General features: G+C 29.9%; 2 protein-coding genes and 1 pseudogene across 2 annotated transcripts; 1 reads left to right on the top strand and 2 right to left on the bottom strand.

Annotated features, from left to right (window-relative positions):
- Nucleotides 1-3,793: 3,793 nt before the first annotated feature.
- On the bottom strand, nt 3,794-6,319 carry LOC123196886 (probably inactive leucine-rich repeat receptor-like protein kinase At5g48380). Its single transcript, XM_044611036.1, has 2 exons — nt 5,173-6,319; nt 3,794-5,022 (listed from the first exon to the last, which is right to left on the bottom strand). The coding sequence occupies exons 1-2, from the start codon at nt 6,007-6,009 to the stop codon at nt 4,015-4,017; spliced, it is 1,845 nt and encodes a 614-aa protein (XP_044466971.1). The 5' UTR covers nt 6,010-6,319; the 3' UTR covers nt 3,794-4,014.
- A 676-nt stretch (nt 6,320-6,995) lies between these two features.
- LOC123196612 lies at nt 6,996-18,139 on the top strand (annotated as a pseudogene).
- Nucleotides 10,631-12,098, bottom strand: LOC123196887 (probably inactive leucine-rich repeat receptor-like protein kinase At5g48380). The gene is made up of 2 exons (XM_044611037.1): nt 11,882-12,098; nt 10,631-11,733 (listed from the first exon to the last, which is right to left on the bottom strand). Exon 2 carries the CDS (start codon nt 11,625-11,627, stop codon nt 10,971-10,973), a length of 657 nt encoding a protein of 218 aa, XP_044466972.1. The 5' UTR covers nt 11,628-11,733; nt 11,882-12,098; the 3' UTR covers nt 10,631-10,970.
- Nucleotides 18,140-22,936: the final 4,797 nt, after the last annotated feature.

Below are 22,936 nucleotides of genomic sequence, written 5' to 3' on the forward strand. Positions count from 1 at the left end.
TGTGCAAGTGCGAAATAGTGCGACAAGTGCAACTAGAAACTTTTCTCCTCTGTCAATGACAACACAACACAATCAAATCCGATAAAATACACTACATTATAATTGAAACTTACAACTCTAAACCAAACGCAACAATATAATCAAAATATAAAATAATAAAGATTTCAAACATCCCTAAACCTAACTATTCAATCTTCACAATGCAAAGGAATTAGATGTACCTCATATGACATTGCCAAATAGTGTTTGCCAACATTCGTTATCTGAATGTGAATCGACAGAGTATTGCCTTGGTTATAACAGATTGGTGGTTTTTTGGTTTTTTGGGATACAGTGGGTCGAATGTCATTTTAACCTCTCACACCGAAATCACACCCTCACGCACCTTTATGCACCTGTGCACACCTTCACGCATCCTTACACACCCGCATGCGCCCACATCATTCTTCACACGTGTTAATCTTTTCATTCCAGTCTGTATTAGGATAAAAATTGATTATTTTAAATAAGTTTTTGAATTTTTGAATCATAACCTATCAAACATAGTATGCTCAACGGTTGTTGAAAAAACCTATACCAAATCTGACGTAATTAGTCGAGAAGGTTTTTATTGGAAATTAAATTAAATTTACTTAAAAAAGTAAAATCACTATAAATTTGCTTAAAAAGATTTATGTGAAAAAATTGGTGTTTATTTTAATTAATATCTCATATAGCTAAAAAATTAAAAATCGAAGAGGGCTGCTGCTGGCCCATCTGGGTTGAGCCTTGGTTTAATTCCAAATGCATCACGTTTAATTGAGCCGGAAACCGGTTTGACTGAGTCGGTCTACAATTACATACAATTAATTACATGCTAATAGTTGTAATTAATTCATCATTTTCATCTTTTGGTTTCCTTTTATTTAACTAATATAGAAATCAACACCAAACTCTAAATTTCTGCTTAATGCTTTTTATACAATAGATCAACATAAGAAGATTTTTTGGCCGATCCAATTTGTTTGATATCAATCTGTCGATTAGAGGATAACAAATCATATTCGTCTGATGAAACTTTTATAGTTAAAAGGCCGATGATGGGAGAATGTTGTGATAGGAAGATTGGCCGACGATAAGAACTTTTTTCAATCGCAAGAGAAAAAAAAACTTAAAAGAAAAAATAAAATTTTCAAAATTTAATCTTAAAAGAAAATTATTATTTTCTTAAATTGAAGAAGAAAATGATATAAGTTTTGAGGTTTTAAAGTTTACTAATAAAATAATAATTTTATTCTTATTCTTAATAGAAGATAACCCATAAATTGATATTTAAATTTTTAATCTTTTATATATATTTATTTATCAATATATAAAAATTGAGGTGGAAAATAATTTTTTGGCCAATATAAAATAACTAAAGGAAACAAAAGCAAGTCAAGCGAGCACTTAAAAGTCTACGCGCAATCGCAGTCTCAGTCGTCGCAGGAGCTTCTCTTAGTCATGTTTCTCGTAGGCATTTCCCTATTGAAAAATTGAAATTTTTATCCATTTTTTTATCGTATATGTATATATCATTTATTTTAAAATTTAAATAAAAATATTATTTTATTATTTTATTTTTCTAATATATTCTCATTTAAAATAACTTATATAAAAACAGAAAATATTATTTTTTTTTCTCAACCTTCTAGTGAGAAAAGAATTTCTATTGTATGAAAAAAAAAAATTAATAAAGAAAACATATGATTGAACAATATAACTTGTATGTTATATATTTTTTTATAAATAATTAAAAATCAAATAATGTATAATAGATTCATGTTCATAATTTCATGTGAAATTTAATTTTGTTATGATTATATATTATTAGATTATTTAATGTTGTTATTTCATATTATTTTTTTTATTTTGCTTTTTAGTTTCTTCCATATAGTCGCCAACTCCCCACTGAATTTATTTTGTTTTTTGTTTTCTTTTATGCATAATTTAAAAAAAAAAAGAGGTCATTTGCAATATTTTGTAGTATTTTATTTTATTTTATATTATTTTTTCTTTGTCTACAATTTAACACATGTTTTTTTAAATTCATTTCTCAATCAAACTTGTATGGGCCTCACTATATTAAACAATTTAACAACATGAAATTACAGCAAAATTAGATTTCATATAAACTCATAAACATGAATCTATCATATATTATTTAATTTTTAATTGTTTATAAAGAAAATATATAATATATTGACCTGAATATGAATGATTTTGTTATAAAATCTTTACAATAAATATTAATTCTCTAAATAAATTTAGCAATTTTCGTCTCTTCCTCACTAGAAATTTAAGGAAAAAGAGAGAGATAGTATTCTCTCTTTCTGCATAAGTTACATCAATAGAGATATTTTAAAAAAATAAAATAGTATTATGATATTTTTATTTAAATTTTAAGATAAAATATATATATATATATATATACACATGATTTAAAAAGGGTTAAAAATTTCAATTTCCCTATATTAATACTTGCTAACACTGTGATAGCGTCGCTAGATTAAATTCAATGTTGACATTTCTTTCTTGCTGAGTAAGCAATGACTTTCCTTCTCTGCCAATCTAAAGTCTTATTTGTGGACCAGGGCGGTCCTACAAGAGACTCTAATAGAATTATTTTTTGGCCAAAAGACAATTTCACTTTTAAATTTTAGTCTAATCTTAAAAATATATTCAAATAAAATTTTTTTCTAAACCCTAAAACCTTATAAATTTATATTATTTTTCTTTTTAATTTAAAAAACTAATAATCTTCTTTTATAATTAAACTTTAAAAAATTCACTTTCTCCCTTTTAAGTTTCATCTCTAATGATTGAAGGAATTCAATCGTTGATCGAAAAGAAACAATGATCCTCTCCGACAAAGAACAATCCTACATAATCCAAATTGAAAAGAAATGACGAAGGATAATAAAGTGTCATTCTTCATTGTTTTTGTTGTTGCGTCTTCCAAATGACAACGCTTCATCGTCCTTTGTGGTGGTGGATGAGTGTCATTCATGGTTGAATTTAGAAGATGGGCGGGAATCTAAAAGATAGGTGGAACGCATTAACTGTCGACTAGAATAGTGATAGAAAGAGAAATGAAACAAACCTTAAGGGTAAAATCTAAATTTTTCAAACTTTGAGAATGAAGTGAAGTGTTAGTTTTTAAAACTTCGGGGAGAGAGGGGTGGGGGTGGGGGGAGGGAATAAGTTTTTAAAGTTTTAGATGGGTGTTCTGTTTGTTGCCAGTTCACTTGCAGAGGCTCAGCATATGTGCTATGATTCAAATTGCTTCCTAAATGTTACGGGTTCACTCTCTTCTCCAGTAAGTCGCCTGCCACCATTTCCCATTTCTTAAACAATGAATAGGCATTCTTAGGAACGCATTTCATCCCATTCTCTTGACCTGTAAATAATGGAATCTCATTTTATTCCATCCTCTATTGCTTTTCCTTTTCCCTTTCCCAATCCCATATCAACTCAATCTACATTATTTGGTGTTTTTGTGTAATTGTACTAATAAGAAACTTACAGAGGAATTTGTTACCGTATAGGAGTAACTTTACCAACACTGCAGCTCTTGCATAAAGCCCACACTCTGAACTCCCTGTACGCTAGGATAACCGCTGTTAATTCAAGTTCGTGTTTTGCTACACAGTTTTTGTATCAATTCATCAACAAAAAAAATTTGTAAACTCCAACCATAAAACTTGGAAACCAACATCTTAGAACTTAATATCTGTCAGCTAATTAATAAAACTTGTAAATCAAAACCACAACATTTGTAACAAGCATTCGTCCAATACTGTAAATAGCCAAAGCTAATCAAGTTCAGTTTTTATCGAAATAATTGTACATATCTATACAACCCTATATTTACTAGCATGTTTTGGAGGTAACTAGATCCTAAAGCTACAATATCTCTTAACAGCAATGCCAAATAGATAGTTACATATAAATTACAACAACAAACACCACTACATGTGTCATACCTTTTGTCAATTATTGTGTATCCTCTCGAGCAACAATAAGTTCTTCGATGTGATCAGCATCATCGATGTCAGAGGGAATCAAAATCTGATCCACAATGTTAAAATTGTAGGGCTTCCCTATAGCTCTTAGAAACTGGTATAATTCAAACATGGTAGGCCTCTCCTTGGGAACCTCTGGAAGGACACAGTTACATGCAACTTTAAGAAACTGGAAAAGCTCGTTATCAACACCCTTCCCAAGCAATGACTTGTCAATAGCATCTCGGAGTTGACCACTCTTTGACAGCTGTGACATCCATTCCACCAGATTTCCCTTAAAGGTTTCAGGAGCTTTAGCCACAGGGGTAGGTTTCTCGCCAGTCACCAACTCAAGAAGCACAGTTCCAAAGCTGTAAACATCACCCTTTGGTGTGGCTACGAGAGTTCGTGCATGCTCTGGAGCATCATAACACAAATCCCCAGACTCTCCATTCACAAAGGTACGCAAATGCGTATTGATTGGGTTCATGAGCCTAGCAAGGCCAAATTCAGATATTTTAGGCTCAAATTCTGCATCCAAGAAAATGCATTTAGAGCTAATATTTCCGTGAATGATACGGGGATTGCAGTTATGATGTAGCCAGGCAAATCCTCTGGCTGCCCCTATAGCTATTTTGAGCCTCAAGGACCACGCCAGAGGCGTGCCTCCATCAGCAGCAGGATGTAAATTATCATACACGTTACCATTGGCCATGTGCTTATAAACCAAAAGCCTCTCTTGTTTAGCCATGCAAAAGCCCAAAAGAGGAACCAAATTACGATGTTTTACACTCCCCAAAGTAGCCATCTCAGACAGAAATTCTTTCTCAGAACGCTGAGAATGCTGCAACCTCTTGATCATAAGTGAAGAGCCGTCATCAAGCACCGCTTTGTACATTGTCCCAGTTTTTCCTGCCCCAATAATATTACTTTTGCTGAAGCTGTTAGTAGCCTTCATGAGATCACTTAATGTCATTTCTGACTTGTCAAACAGGGAATCCTGGTAAACAAATACTTATTATTAGTATAATAAGGGTGGTAGATAGACTTATAAGCAAATGATTATAATGATAATATAGAATTGCAAAATGAATTTGTATTCATGAAGGATTTTTTCATGCTTTCTAAGTTTAATATTAAATTAGCTTGCCTTAATGCCTTTTGCTCCTGTCAAGCTCTTTGCCCATTTATTTCCTTCAGGATCATCATCCTTCTTCTTCTTCACAGCATATCTACGGTAATAGAAGAAGAGACAAATAGCCACAACTATCGCAACAAAAGTCACCCCACCAATTGCTGCCCCAGCAATAACTCCAGTGTGAAGCTCCTTTGAAGCTGACTGGCAAGACGTCTTCAATGGGTACCCACAGAGTCCTAGATTACTTGCAAAATCTTCTGACTTAGCACCATACTTGGTAAACTGTGGAATCTGCCCGGTAAGCTGGTTATTAGCGACACTAAATGTTTTCAGCCGATCAAGCTGCCCTAATTGTGCAGGAATTTGACCTGTGAACTGGTTGTGGTCCAGTTTCAGGGTGTTCAAATAGCTACAGTTAGCAAGAGTCACCGGAATATTCCCTGAGAACTTATTCGATGAGAGATCAAGAGAAGTCAAAGACCCAAGAAAATGAGAAATATCTTCTGGAAGACTTCCATAGAGATTGTTGCTTGAAAGATTTAACCCAGTCATACTCGAGCAATTCGCAATGCCAGGAGGAAACTTGCCCTTGAGTCCCATATCCGAAAGGCTGAGATTCAAAACCTTATTCTCGTCAGGGTGCCAACACTCGACCCCAGCAAACTTACAAATGTATCCTTCCGTATTATTGTTAAAGTTCCAAGAAGCATTCAAGTAATTATCAGGGTCCTCAAGTGAAGCTTTTATACTTTTCAAGCAAGCAATATCTTGCTCAGTAGCATAGCTCAAACTACAACTAAGTAATATCCATAGAGAAAACCCCTTAAAAGAATAACTCTTTAACTCCATGTCTACTGAAGAGAACCCACCAAAAGCTATAACTAACCAACAGCTAATTATTGTACAACAAACTTGCACTTACTGAACTCGCAAAAGCAAAGTCCTTACAACATCAAACCCTGAAACAAAATTCCAAAGTCAAAAGAAAAAAAAAAACAACAAATCAAATTTAGCAGTGCAGATAGAATTTCGAAGCAAGGACTTATCGGGTCAAACAAGGTGAGGCCATATTTTTCCAAGCTCCTGCGACGACTGAGACTGCGATAGATCGCAGACTTCGAGTGCTGGCTTGACTTGCCCTTGTTTCTTTTAATTATTTTATTTTGTTTTAAATCTAAAACCACACCCCCCACCCCCACCCCCCACCCCCCGGCCTTTTTTATTTTTTTTGGTTTTTGAGTTTTAACAATAGCTATTGTTAAAAGACTGCAAAAGCTATCGTCCCAAACCGGAACCTTAAAAGACAGCTTTAACCCCTTAACACTAAAATTATTAAGGAGACGTTTGATTTGTAGAAAGTTTTGATATTAAAATTGAAAGGGTATTTTTAAAATAAATTATTTTAAAGATTAAAGGGTATAAATTATTATTATTATTATATTTGATAAAATTTATAAAAATAAATAGATATAAATAATTATTGTGTTTTATTAGTAATAATAAAAAAATATAGTATATTATTTTACTTAAATACCTTTAAATATAATTATTCTAAAATATTTTTTATGTTATTTATTATATTAATTAAAAATAGGTTTATTTTTTCTCTAAAAAATAATAAATAAGATATTGTTTTAATAAAATCAATATTATTTTAGTAATATTTTAATACTTAAAAGGTAAGTAATAATTAAATTACCTTTTATATTACTTATCATTTTACTCATAACTTGATTTATATTAAAATTCTTAGTTAAATATAAAGGTAAAACTATTATTTTAATAATAATATAAAAATATATATAATTTATTATATTCCCCCTAGGTTTTAATCCATGGTCAAGGGTGATGAATCTAGAGACAAGAATGGTATGACCATCTCTGTCTTTGGTGATCTCTTCTTTCCATCCTATACTTTGTCATCTCTCTTTCATTTGGACGATGAATCCAGACAATTTAATCCATGGTCAAGGGTGATGAATCTAGAGACAAGAATGGTATGACGAATTCATAAACGAATCTAGAGGAGAGAGAGAGAGAAATGAATCATTGCTTCATCAATTCAATCCATGGTCAAAGGCAACAAAGCTAGACAAATGAATCTAGACAACGAAAACATCGTCTACATGACAAACAGACTTTTTTAAACTAAAAAATTTTAGATAAAAATAAAATTATTAATTTTAAAAATTTAGAGGAAAAAATATAATAACTTATATATATTTTTTAATAATATTATTAAAATAACAATTTTACTTTTTTATCTAATAAAAAAACTTTGATAAAAATTTATTCATAGATTGGATTTTTAATTTTTAAAAATTAATAAGTTAAAATTTAGAATTTACATCAAACCTTATGTGGGGTTAAGTCTTTGGCCTCAATAATACGTCAGTTAATGGCAGAAGAAAACGTGTGCCTCTCAGTCTTCCAATCTCCTGACTTTTTTTCAACTGAATAAAAAATGATAATTTGACTTTAATTAGAACCAATTACCAACCACGTTAATTTGACTTTAATCAATTCAATTCCAGCTCACAATTTTTGCACAATCAATTTCCAATTTAAAATTTTTAACTTTAAAATCTTATATAAATTATTTTTATCACCCTAGAAAACATAATTAATGATATAGTTTTAAAAATCAGATTGAATCAACTAATTTAACCGGTTAAACCATCAACCATTAGTCAAAATGGTTTGACTCAATCATCATAAAACATTATTTTTTTTAAAAAAATTATTATAAAATCTTAAACATAAACCCTTAGTTATTACATTTGAATATATATACCATCAAATTAAACTTATTTTAATCTTAAATAAGTTAAATTATATAATTAATAATAAATTATACAAAAAAAATTTTACATATTATTTTTAAACAATTAACCGATCTAATTATCAGCTGACTAATTCAATTACCGGTTGGACTAGATCGCCCTCTCAATCAAATTAATATCTGATCTGATTATAAAAATATTAATTTGCAGTATAAAATATTGTAATAAATCTCAATATTATTTGGCATATTAATAGTTGTTATACAATAGTGCAATAAATCGTAGCATTTTGGTTCTGAGTCTTATCAGGGAAGACGATCAGTTCACTGATCGATAATCAATCAAATTTAAATTGGTTTTGCATCAATGATCATGTGTGTCTATATCCTTAAGGGGGCGTTTGGTTTGGATAATGTTTGATTACTAAAATAGAAATATTACCTTGAAGATATATTACTTAGAAGATTACTGAGTATAAATGATTACTATGTTTGATAAAATTTGATAGGTATAAATAATTATTGTATTTGGTTAAAGGTAATAAAAGATTACTAGTAAATTATTTTACTTAAATGCCCTTGAATATAATTATTTTTAAATATTTTTTATATTATTTATCATATTAATTAAAAATAAATTTATTTTTATTTTAAAAAATTAATAAATAATAATTTTTCTATAATAAACTCAATATTACCCCAGTAATCTTTAAATACCTAAGGTGAAGATGGTAATCAGATTACCACTTATATTACCTGCTACGTCAACATTGGTAATAGAAGATTACTGTAATCTTTTATTACTGACAAACCAAACAAGAGAATAAAAGATATATTACCAAGGTAATCAAACCTTTAAGCAAACGTACCCTAAATCTTTTAATTTCAAGATCTATAACTTATATACGCTTAAGAATTACATAACTATATTGTGGTTCAATGGGTTAATTTCATTCAATATTATGGATGAATTTGTGTAATTAATCTGACAATAAGTATCTAATCAAGTAGTTAAAACTAGGTACATATAGTTTTATAATGTATTCGGACACAAGGCGATGGCATCATATGTACCATTAATCTTTCACTATTATGATGGGTTGAACTGTAAATACTTTCCCAATATGATAGGCTGATACCCCATCTTATTTTGGTTATCAAAATCTACACATAAAAGCTACCTCCTCAACTCAACTACCACATCTAAAGTTGTTTCAATTTTTGTGGTTACATTCACTTAAACTCTATCACTTTTGCTATTTGTTGCTTCATAGCCTACTATGATAAACTACTTGCCTTTTTTCTATTCACATTGTTTCCTCACCTGTATTTATTCTCAAATGCCTCTGCACTTTCTACTCACAACACACAACTTTCACTTTCTTTGCAGCTCTTTCTGTCTCTCTCTCATCATCTAATAACAAACACTTGAATTATGGTTGCTCAAGTAGTTAATAACTTTGCTGTTGCTCTTTCCATTGTTTTTTTCACTCTTTCCTACAACTAGTCTAGCCTCAAAATTGAATGTAATTGCTAAATGTTGAAGGTGTAGCCCTAATTGGATGAACAACCACCGTCAACAACTTGTCACATGTTCTATAGGTTTTGCTAGAAAGATGATTAATAACATTGATAAAGATATAATCTATTACATTGTTCAAGTATTTATATATCAGGTTCCATATGTCTCTTGATTTATGAGGTAATAAATAACAATTTTCTTTCTTATTAAATTCTCTCTTATAGAGACATATTTAACCAATTGAATCTATTAATTAATGTCCAAGTGAAAACACGATCATAAAATGACTTTATTATTAATTTATACTTACCTGACGAGCAATGTGATCGGTTATACATCCACCATTGCTAGGGTATATGAGAGATATGCAAAAACATGAAGGTTATTATAGTACTCAACCATTTTGGATGTAAGTGTAACCAATGAATGCCAAGGTGATTGTTTATAATTTTTATGAAAGAATTCTTTCTCTAATTCTTGCCCTCAGATAAAACTTTGAAATTTCAAATAATATACGGTTCATTATGGATTTACTCATATAGCAAATAACTTGTACCAAGAACAAGCAACCTATGCTATTGGGGGAAGCATGGGCCCTCAAATCAGGAGCGAAGCCAACCTGTATATTGCACAAAAAAATAAGGGAAGAAGGAGGTAATTTTCATGGTTCACACTGTAGGTTGCTGAGACGATATTTTGTTACAAATTATGTTTCATCATGACACTAGCATGATAAAAACAGGTGCTTTCGCCTTAATGTTATAACGTGATTGGTGTTGACATTGGTGAGATGGCAGGTGGGAACGTCATCAAAATTTTATTCAGTGGGGGAGGACTTTGAAAATGGAGCTTCTTTTAAAGCGACAGGCTCTACAGGTGTACAACCCAACTACAATTCTCAACGAAGATTACCATTCGCAAAGGCAAAATCTGTGCAGGGATTGACGAATGTTCAGTTATATAACTGAACATGCAATATATCTCTTAACATTCAAAGACATATATGTCAAGCTTTTAAACACCAAGATAATATTCTACCTGCCTCTTTTTTTTCTTTTGAAATGGATTGAGCTAACTAGACAATCTAATTGGCTATGATATATTTGCAATCTAGATATAATGGATGTCACATTTTTAATTTACCTAACATTACACAAGATGTAAACTTTCAACAAAAGCAGGAACAGACGTTTATAAATTGGAATGAGAAAGGTAATAACAAGTTTGTGTGAAAAGAACCCATAAAACCTATAACTAATCAAACATTGAGACAAAATTTCCAAAAACTAAAACAACATCAGGCTCAACAGTGAAAGAAAAAATTGGAAGTCCATAATTCAACAGAGAAAACTAGAATTCAAAGCAGATAGTGGAAGGATAGCTGGTGCCACTCTTGCTTGTTTTAAGTAAATTCAAAGACAAACATGTTCTTATTTAAAAGGAAACCACCCAGTGCAACTATATTAATTCATACGAACCATTTATGTTCCTTGTGACTTGCATCATCTACTTAGCTTTCTGGCAAGACTTCAATGGGTACCCACAGAGTCCTAGATTACCTGCAAAATCTTCTGGCTTAACAGAATAACCGGAAAAGTGTGGAATCTCCCCAGACAGCTGGTTATTAGCAACACTAAACGTTTTCAGCCGATCAAGCTGCCCTAGTTGTGCAGGAATTTGACCCGTGAACTGGTTGTGGTCAAGTTTCAGGGTGTTCAAATAGCTACAGTTAGCAAGATTCGCCGGAATATTCCCTGAGAAGTTATTCGATGAGAGATCAAGAGAAGTCAAAAACCGGGCCAAATGAGAAATATTTTCTGGAAGACTTCCAGAGAGATTGTTGCTTGAAAGATCTAACCCAGTCATACTCGAGCAATTACTAATGCCACGAGGAAATTCGCCCTTGAGTCCCATATCCGAAAGGCGGAGATTCAAAACCCTATTCTCCTCAGAGTTCCAACACTCGACCCCAGCAAACTTACAAATGTATCCTTCGGTATTATTGTTGAAGTTCCAAGAAGCACTCAAGTAATTATAAGGGTCCTCAAGTGAAGCTTTTATACTTTTCAAGCAAGCAATATCTTGCTCAGTAGCATAGCTCAAACTACAACTAAGTAGTATCCATAGAGAAAACCCATTAAAAGAATAACTCTTGAACTCCATGTCTATTGAAAAGAACCCACCAAAATTTATAACCAACAGCTAATTATTGTCCAACAAACTTACACTTACTGAACTCACAAAAGCAAAGTCCTTAAAACATCAAAACCTGAAACAAAATTCCAAAGTCCAAAAAAAAAAAAAAAACAACAAACCAAATTCAGCAATGCAAATAGAATTTCGAAGCAGAAATTTAACATGAAGTCTACAATTGAAAACCCAGTTGACTTGATCAACTTAAAAATAAAGTGTTCTACCTGAGGTTCCAGGGGGCCTAGCTGAACAACTTCAAAGAACCAACAAAGGGAATTCAAAACAACGAGCAAGCATCGATCTTTCCAGGTGAAAATGCAGAATAAGTACTGCCATCATCATCATCAAGAGCATAACATAATTTCAACTACTAAAAGCGTCAGAAAAAGCAGCTTAAGAAGAAGCGAGGAAAGAAGCTAAAGAAAGAAAACAAGAAAATAAGGTTTAATCAAGCGTTGAAAAAGAAGGCAAAGGAGTTATCGGGTCAAACAAGGGGAGGCCAAACTTTTCCAAGCTCCTGCGACGACTGAGACTGCAATAGCGCGTAGACTTTGAGTGCTGGCTTGACTTGCTTTTGTTTCTTTTAATTATTTTATTTTGTTTTAGGTCTAACCCTTTTTTTTTTTCGGATGGTTTTTGAGTTTTAACAGACAGCTAAGTTAAAAGATTGGCCCTAAGGCCGGGGCTAATCTGGAATCATCCCTTGCTGGGGGCAGGCTTAGGCGGGTTTAGGCGTCAGAGGGGTTAAATAAGCACAAGCAAAGTCATTGTCCTAAACCCAATCCTTAAGACTGGTTCGACCCCTTGACACTAATTTACTAGGCAGTAAACTTTTACTCTCAATAGTAAATTTTTTAAAAATATATATTCTATTAGTTTGACCATTGACACTGAGGTTGGTAAGTGCAAATTTTTACATTAATGTTTTAAAACCGGATTAGATTGATAGATTAAATTGTGAATTAATTTAAAATCTAGTTTGGTTTTATAATTTGGTTCAGTCTATATATAATATTGATTTGTTTAAAATTTAGTTAAACTTGATAAACCTGTAAAATTAGAAAAACTATATAAAACTAATAAAATTAGGTTTACATAATACTTCACAATTTTTATCTTGCTAAAACTTTAAAAAGTTATAATTTTTAGAATTTTAATTGAATTGATCATAAAATTTATAATTGATTTTTTCTTTATTTATATAATAGAGTATCAATTGTTTAATTAATATATTTGAAATTATGTTTTATACGTTTTATATTTAAAAAATATTATAAATGTTTGATACTATTAAAAAATACTTAATAATTTAGTAATAAATTGAATCAATTAATTGTTTAGTTGAATCAATCAAACTGTAAATTAGTAAAATAATCAGTTCGACTACCAATTCAGTTTTAAAAACATTTTTATACACCCCTTGACCCCATTTTAACTAACAAAACAATTTAATTTTTTTTTCTAATATATGCTTACTCTCTGTTTGCAAACTCTTTTCAATTTCATCAATTTTCTAGCAATTTATATTTATTTATTATTTTATATATATTAGTATTCATTTAAAATTTCTCAACTTTAAAGTATTTTATTTTTTAATTCAAATTCATAATGGAATCCTTAGATTTTAGAATCAAAGGATCATCTTTTTCACATTTTGATCATAATGAGTATTATGTTCTTTTTTTTTTCAATGACCGGAAAGATAAAAATGTTTGATCCATTTATATTCACTCACTCAAAAGATTTAGACATTCCAAATTAAAACATGATTAGAACTACATCTGGTTAAACACAAACAAGTAGCAACCCTACAAGATCGATAAATAATATGCAAATTTAAGAGGTATGACAATATTTCACTAGATGAAACAATCTTTGAAAATTAGGTCCAATGAAGAGACATGTGGGATATGGAAAATTTGTAATATCTTGATCGATTTCAAGAATAAGACTTCGATAAAGAGGTGACACCTAAAGAAGAAACACACTAAATACGACTAAGGTTTAACCAGTTAATAAACACAAACTCACTTGATTATAATATGCATGTTCAACTCTCTAAACGTGACATTACACTACACAAAATGCACAAGAGGAAGTAGTAAAATTCATAGTTGCTATGAATTCTCTTATTTTTTTTATGAAGATGCTTTTCTTTTTGTTTAAATAATTAGGAACGTTTTTGTTCATAATATAGGTTTGTAAGTAGAAACACAATTGAAAGAGATATTTTGAAACTTTATAATAATTTAAGCTTGAAACTTAAAAAAGAATTTAAAAAATTTTAAAATATATCGCTCACACTTACTTCATATATCTAGGTTGCTAGATCAAAAATAAATTTTTTGAGTGTTATAATACATTATATTAGGGTTAGATTCGAATCGAGCTGAGATAGTAGGGCTCGAGTTTCTCGTTGAGTTCATGAAAACTAAACTTGAACTCTACTCGAATTTGGTTTGGATCATTTCAAGCTTGAGTTTTTAATTATTTCGTTATTAAAACGAGTTGTTTTAATACATATTTATCGAAAATGACGTTATTTTGTTTCAAAATTTTTAATTAGTAAATTTGGTGAGTAGCTCAAGCTCAAGCGAGCTTGTACAGGGCTAGTTTATTTCGAACTTGTTCGAATTGAGCTCAAACTCGAACTCGAACAGATTCGCAACCATACATTACATAGATAATAGTTGGTAATTGTGACAAAAGTTGATATGTTTTAAACCATTATATTTTAAACTTAGTGCTTAAACTATTGTTTAGGTTTTACAACATTATTTAATAACTAAGACAGTTGTTATCATAATATTACACCATGTAACTGCTAACACGATAACAATTTTTTAAAAAGAAATTGGATCCTTTTTGGTGAAGGCAAAATTTTCCATTAGAGATGTGTTTGCCACATCATCAATTTGATTGTTAAAGCAAGTTTAGAAGCTATATAAGAGCGGATAGAGAGGGTGTACATAACTATCAGATTTATTATTAGCACAATAAAAGATTTTAGGAGCGTGTCAGATATTACAAACAAGAGGATCCACTTATCAAACCATTGAAGTTGTTTTTGTGACATGATTGTTTGATGGAAGCCAATTACTTGATGTTGTTGGCTATATCTAGAAATGTATTAGGTATTTAGTGGATTGACACGAGATTCATCACTTTAGGTGCCTAGCCTGGTTTGCTTGTCTATGCCTGTTCTTGTGGATACTGCAATTGAAATGCCCTGCAAATATCCTTGTTTGCAAGCAATTTCTATAATATTATTTTTTGCTGCACTTTTTCTTCCACTAGTGGTTTCTGCACGGTTTATTCTTTTGCAAGTTTCAAAAAATCTATCTGCCTTCTATCTGGATCTGTCCTCCAATTCAGCTAAGCCAGGTTTTTTCTGTTGTTTGTATGCATTTCCTTATCCAGATGTCCCTTTTCCTAGTTGCCTTGGTTGGTTTTACTGGCCAGCTTTTCTATGCTTTCCAGTCTTAGGTGCTTCTTGGTTCTAGTTTTTCCACCTCTGGTGCTTTATTCTCCCACTTCCAGGTTCGTGCCTCCTACTACTGCCTTGCTTCTAGTCTTGTTTGTATTGTTTGCTATGATGGCCTTGATTGTGTTGTTTTTGCTACTGACTTGCTTACTTACTGGAGAATTTTCTTATGTGTTGTCTTCTTCCTGCAGTCCACTCTCCTCTGTTTTCGTTGGAAAATCCTAGTTGCCTCATCTGGTTTCTCGTTCTACTTGGGTTCCTGGCTGTTGCTACGAGGCCTTTTGCTTTTACATCTCTACCCTTATTTTATGGGGATTATTGATCTAACTATCTTTATTAATTACTTAAATTCATTTGTAAACTAATATTAGACTATTTAATTATCCAATTTAAAATCATAATTAATGTTAGCGCATATAAAAAATTTTCAAACATTCTCCTACTTGGAAAACATTAATTTTTTTTATTTTATCTTATTTTAAGGAAAAAAAACAATTTTCCACTCTCACGTAATCAACATTTTAACTTTAAGTGACTACTATTTTAGAAAATAAAATATTCCAAAGATATATTATACTTTGATAAACAATCATACTAATATGATCATTAATGATAAACCAAGACATTACTTATGTTTTCTATCAACATAAAATTATTTTTTATCACAATTACTAATACTCAAACTAACACAAACTAAATATGGGAGGGTGGCAAAAATAACACCCAATAAAGTAATTGTAAACATGTGTTATATCTCTGTCAGTCTTCTTTGTGATTTCTTTTTAATCTTTATATTTTAAAAGAAACAACAAAAATCTCTTTGCTTCGAAAAAAGTCTGTATATTTCAACTTTATTGAAGACTAATGAAATATACATATGCAACTGTTATACTTAAGAGAAATCTTATCTTGAGATATATCTTATACCTTAACCATATATATGCACATCTATCCATAGATAAATAAATATGTCAATATGATCATAATCAAAATAAATATATCAACAAACAATAAAAACAATAATAATAATAATAACAACTTCTACTAACCTTAAATAACAAAAGATCTTAAACACCCTCATGTGTTCAACATGACTTTATAAGCTACGTGTCTTATTCCTTTAGTTAAGGGTTTAACTTTTATCAACTCTATATTTTTGTATTTTACTTTAATGTCTCTTTTCTTTAATGTCCATTTTTTGTATGTATTAATCTACCGGTGATCTTTTACCTAATTGCACTGTTATTATAACAAATTAAGTTGACATCAAATAGTTCAACCGGGTAGTCCTTCAACCACACAATTTGAGAAGTTGATCCATAGCAAGCTACGAATTTAATATTCATGGTTAAGACTACTACTAACAACTACTTAATGTTTTTCCAAATTATGGCTCATTTAGCAAGTATATTAATGTATTTGAAAATAGACTTTAGACCATCTTTACAACCCCCAAAATCTTGATCTATTGCAAATAACTCATTACCTTTTAACCACAACCAAATAATTAAAACTTGGATTTGAGAAATAAAGATTAAAAACCTTAAATGCAAAAGTTATATCAGGCTTATGCATACTTATGCATGCATCAAGCTTCAAATAGCACTATCATAAAGGACATTTAACATGAATTTCCCTTCACCTTATTCTTTAGTCAATGTTTTATGTTAACTTTATCTCCTCTTACAACAAACACATCGTCTGTTCTACTATCCTGCATGTTGAGCCTTTTAAGCACACATTCCATGTATGCATTTTGAGATAGTCAAAAGTCCATGAGTACTATTCTAGTGGATTTCAATGCCAACAACAAATGATGTATCTTTATTATTATTCTAGTGGCTTCAAACGTAAGTGGCACAAGTCCAAGAAAAAGAAGGAGATCATATAAGACTCAAAGAACAAGAACAAGAAATTAAGACTAATCTAGCCTCAAAATTGAGTGTCATTGATAAATATTAGAGGTAAAACCCTAACTAGAGGAACAATTATCAACAGCTTGCCACATGTTTAGTAGGTTTTGTTGGAAAGATGATTAATAACATCGCTAAAGATACAATCTATTACATTGTCATAGATTTTAGTAATGACACACTAAACCCCAAACTTGGAACTTCGAGATATGGAACCATTGTAATATCTCAAAAGGTGTGGATCACTTTTCAAAGGCACATGAATATCAAACTTAAAAAACCACTTTTCATAAGTAGTTTTACCACCATTGATGCTTATGGTTCACATATTCATATATCAGGTTATGGGTGTCTCTTGGTTTATAACGTAATTAATCACGTTTTTCTTTGCTCTTAAATTGGCTTTTGAAAGAGATATTTAATCAATTAAACCATTAATCAGAGTCCGAGTGAATCCACTATCGTACAATGACTTCATTATTGATTTATCTTTTCTAGGGAAGCAATGTGATCATTCATGGGTTGCATATCCACCATAGCCAAAATGGAGGGTTTGGCTTAGTGATGGGGTCCAAACTTAAAGATATTGAACTTACAAGAAATAGACGAAGATAGAATTAGGATAGCTAAAATGTCACAGGTTTGGATAGATCATAATACATTGTTTGTATGTCAAGAAGGTGTAATTAATGTCACTGAAGGCTCTATTGATATTACAATCTCCAACAACTGGTTTAAAGACCAAGACAAAGTAATGCTTCTTGGGCATAGTGATGGTTACTTGGGTGACAAAAACATGAATGTTACTACAGTACTCAATCATTTTGAACCTAATTGTAATTTACACATGACAGGTGATTGCTTATTAATTTTTATGAAATAATTATTTCTCTAAATTTTAGCCTGAGATAAAACTTTGAAATCTCAAATAATGTAGGGTTCGTTATGGATTTGTTCATATGGCAAATAACTTGTACCAGGAATGGACAACCTATGCCATCGGGGGAAGCATGAACCCTCAAATCAAAAGCGAAGCCAACTTGTAAATTGCACGAAAAACATCAGGGGAGAAAGAGGTAATATGACCCAAGGTTACTAAGCCAATGTTTTGTTACAAATTATGTTTCATGACATTGGTAGGAGAATTATTTAAGTAATGTTATATATACAAACAAATAATGCAAACTTATATGTATAAACTGAAGTAATAACATTTGATTAAATGATTTTAAAGTAAGAAAAAAATCAAACAATCATATCACTTAATAACAAATTATTATATCAATTTGTATAAATAAATTAATGTAATTTATTTGTATATATAGTTTTATTCTAATTATTCTATAAACGTTATTGGTGTTGACATAGGTGACATGAAAGGTGGGAAGGCCATCAAAATATTATTAAGTGGGGGATGACTTTCAAAATGGAGCTTCTTTTAAAGCAACAAGTTCTGAAAGTGTACAATCCAATTACAATGATAAGCAAAGATTTCCAATCGCAAAGGCAAATTTGTGTGGGCATTGACAAAATCCTCAGGTGTTTTAGTATGCTCTACGTCACGTTGAGTTTTTTTATCAGTTTTGTTAACTCTTGAATTTATTCATACTACTAGACCAAATGCCCAGTCATAAGGGGATTTTACATTTTTAATTTACCTAACAATGCATTACACAAGATGTAGACTTTCAACAACAGCAAGGACAAACGTTTATAAATTGGAATGAGAAAGGTAATAACAAGTTTGTGTGAAAAGAACCCACTAAAACCTATAACTAATCCAACATTGAAACAAAATTTCCAAAAACTAAAACAACATCAAGCTCAACAATCAAACAAAAAAATTGGAAGTCAATAATTCAACAGAGAAAACTAGAATGCAAAGCAGATAGTGGATGGATAGCTGGTGCCACTCTTGCTTGTTTTAAGTAAATTCCAAGACAAACATGTTCTTATTTAAAAGGAATCCACCCCATCCAACTACTTTAATTCATACAAAACATTTATGTTCCTCGTGACTTGCATCATCTACTTAGCCTATAAATTAAGTTGTTGATATGATTTTATGAATTTTTTTTTTTAATAAAGTTTGCTCAAGTTTTTTTTCAAGGGAGACATGTACATTAAATATGCTTTCAAGGAGTTGATTGAGTGACCATGCAGGGGTTTTATGCATAAAAAGATATAAGTTTAAATCCATTTCAATTATATTTCAAGATTAAATTTTTGATTTATCTAATGTAATGTATGATTGATTTAGTTTCAAAAGGGCGATCTAACTTAAAAGAATTTGACGGAGTTCTGAAATTTGCTCAAGTTTATTTTCAGGGGAGACGTATACATTCAAACTGTTTTTAAGGAGTTGTTTGACTGACAATGTAGAGGTTTTATATATAAGAAGGTATGACTTCAAAACCCTTCTAGTAGTATTTCAAAATTAAATTATTGACTTACTTGATACAGTAATTATTAGGTCGATCACTATATCAGGATTGACTTCTGAAGAGGTGATCCAACTCAAAAGAATTGGAATGAGTTTGCATTTGACCTTATATGAGAAGTCAAGGGCTCCCCGGTGGGACAAAGAGTTTAGTTGATTTTAACAAATCTTGGTAACAAATGAAGCACTCGAGAACTTTGGTTCAAGTAGCTTAGAGCTAGGAGTAAGGACTCTCACTCAAAGAAACCATTAGTGCAAGTATTTCAAGAGGGAAGTTGGTTTCAGGCGCAACAAAAAAACAAAGGATGCAAGTTCAACATCAATGGTGCCCACTTTCTCCAATCCGTTCGTCATTATGATAAAGAGGACTGAGGGCGCATGTGAGATATGGAACTTGGTTAACGCCCTCTATAATAAAATATATTTTCAAGGAACGATCAACGATTTATTCTGACTTTTTCCTGAGAACTTTTTGGATGATTTTTTTCTTTTAATATATTTATAGGAAAGGCACCTTTGTGTATGGCTCTTGAAGAGCCGCCCATCACATCCATTTAAAAAACCTCGATCGTCAAAGCCTACTAAAACAAATAAAAAGGAACTTCCAGGCTGACAAATATATCGAGGGGTCAGTCAATTGCATAAGGAAACCACAAATGATAAAATTTGGCACGATTTATTAATTTGATATAATATGATATAAAAAAAACTAGAGTTATGATATTTTATACAAAAAGTTATTTGGGTTGGATTTGGATTAGCCCTAAAGAAATCAGATTAACTTCAGATTGATACGAAACTAACTTGAACTGATTTGAAAATTTAAACAAAATATTATATAATATCATAATAGTAAAAAAATCTTCAATATCCTTCATTTTTTTCATTTGACGGAAAAAGTTTTAATCCAAAAATTCCCTATTCCCTAATCTGAATCAACAAAAAAAAAAAACATTGTATCACCAAACACCAAATTTGCATACCTTAAAACATTCATTTTAATTTAATAATTATTTTTGATAGACTGGTAAAAAAATATTTTTAGTTTATTATTATTAGTATTTTTTGTTAATGTGTTATAAGCACTATTAATTTGAGCTTATTAAGTTTTATGTGTTATATTTATATACTTGTTAATGATTTTAATATTTATTATAATCACATTCATAATATGAATTAGAGATTAAATTTATTAAATATCTGACAAATAGTTGTTAATATCATTAATTATCAATTGTATTATTATAAAGTTGAAGTTGTTGACTTATTTAGGTTCTTGATTATGATATTTTTGCTTTTTTATCCTTATAATCGATCATATAAAGACACAATAAACAAACTATTAGTATTAACTTGAAATAGAATATTTTTGTTTTGACAAAATCTTGTTTCATATTAAAAAATCTTTTTGTATATTATTTTATAATAAATCGTGTTATTCTTTGACATTTGACAAAGTGTATTGTTTTAAAACAAATCATATCGTTACATATTTTGTTTTGAAATGACTTTCCCTATTACATAGTTAAGTTAAATCAGGTCGGGTCAAATCAATCTAAAATATTTGGTTTGATTTAAGATTGAGAAATTTTTATATGATTATGTTTTCAGTTGAGTTAGAGTTTAGGGTCTTCGATACAAAACCTGAATTGACACTACATGAACATGATTCAATTATCAAATTGTTAGGTCTAAAGAAAACATGTGCCTCTTAGGCTTTGAATCTCTGAACTTTTTATTAGAGCCAATAATTTTTAATATGAGTTGTTAACCTGATACGATATGATACAAAAATTATCAGGGGTAGGGTTGAGTTTTTTTACATGACATTTATTTTTGGTCAACCTAATAAAATTCTAAATTAAATTGGGTAGTATTAAGATTTATACAAAAGTAGTTTGACACGACTCAAATCAATTTGAATGTTTTGAATAAATATTATTTTAATAAAAATTGTTAAAGATAAATTATAAAAATATTAAAAAACAATATCAACAGAAGTTGAAATTTTTATAGATTGTATATAATTATATCTTTATATATTATAATTATTCATATTATTGTTTATTTTTATTTCAATATTTTATTTTACTATTAAACGGTAAGAATTTGCTTTGGTTTGTTAGATTATAGACATATTTTAAATGTTTTACTTGTATTATAATTATATATTGTATCTTTATAATAAAAATTTAAAATCTTTATAAATTATATATAGTTATGTCTTTATATAATTATAACTATTCAAATTATTTTTTATTTTTATTTAAATATTTTATTTAATTATTTAATAGTAATGATTTGATTTATTAATCAAATTATTGATGTGTTTTAAAACTCTTAGTAAGTAAAATTTTAAACCATTTGTCAATAAGAAAATATTATATTATGTGTTTTGTTAATAGTAGGTCGAGATAATTTGGTAAAGAAATTAAAAAGATAAAAATAATTCAGAGAGTAAAAATAATAGATAATATCGAGTCAGTTTACGTAAGATTAGGTGAACTTGAATATTAAAAAATTGAGTTATGAATAAAAAAATTTGATACAATTTTAATTTAAATTAAGTTAAAATTGAAAATTTCTAATATAAAATTTAAACCGATATAATACAAATATAATCTCATAATACAAACTATCGAAGCAACTTTTTATCAATTAAACAAAAAATTGAAATTAAAACCCATTACCAACCACGTTGATTTGACTTTAATAATTTCAAATCCAGCTCACAATTTTTGCGCAATCAATTTTAAATTTTAAATTTTAAATTTTTACGTGCAAAATCATATATAAAATATTTTATTATTTTTAAAAATTCAGTATTTTAATCTCAAATTATTTATATGATAATCAAATATTATTTTATCGCTGTTTAAAATAAAATTTCTAAAATTTTAAAAGGGTGTTTTTGGCATTTTCTTTTTATTATTATTATTATTTTCTGGATATAACAATACCATTAATATCTATGATTTAAAAAACACCTTTTTTAGAAGTAAAATCTATTTTAAAAATAATTTACGGAAAACGTTTTAATAAATTATCAGATGCCATTGAGTTTTGCAGGCAGGTGACTTCTGTCCAAACATTGGCAACGTGGAATTCATTAGAGCACTCCACAAATGTCTAATTCCCGAAAGTTACAGTGAGAGCAGCCAGCTCAGCTCAGACCTGTCAGTAGCAAAACATTATCCTCGATTAAAAAAATCTCAGTTACTGACGTTGTCATCCCTCAATATGGAGTAATGATCATATTCGTCTCGACAAAATTTTAAAATATTATTATAGTCCCTATCAAACTACTTACGAATGTTGAACTGAAATGTTTATTATTCCCTTTTGTTTTTTTTTTTTTGTTGGGAAGAAAATATAAAATAAAAATTAAGAATTTAGAAATTAATGTGATAAAATTACAATGAAATGGAAAACTAAACTAAAA

This window comes from Mangifera indica, chromosome 14 (assembly GCF_011075055.1).
Source record: "Mangifera indica cultivar Alphonso chromosome 14, CATAS_Mindica_2.1, whole genome shotgun sequence".
Lineage (NCBI taxonomy): Eukaryota > Viridiplantae > Streptophyta > Magnoliopsida > Sapindales > Anacardiaceae > Mangifera > Mangifera indica.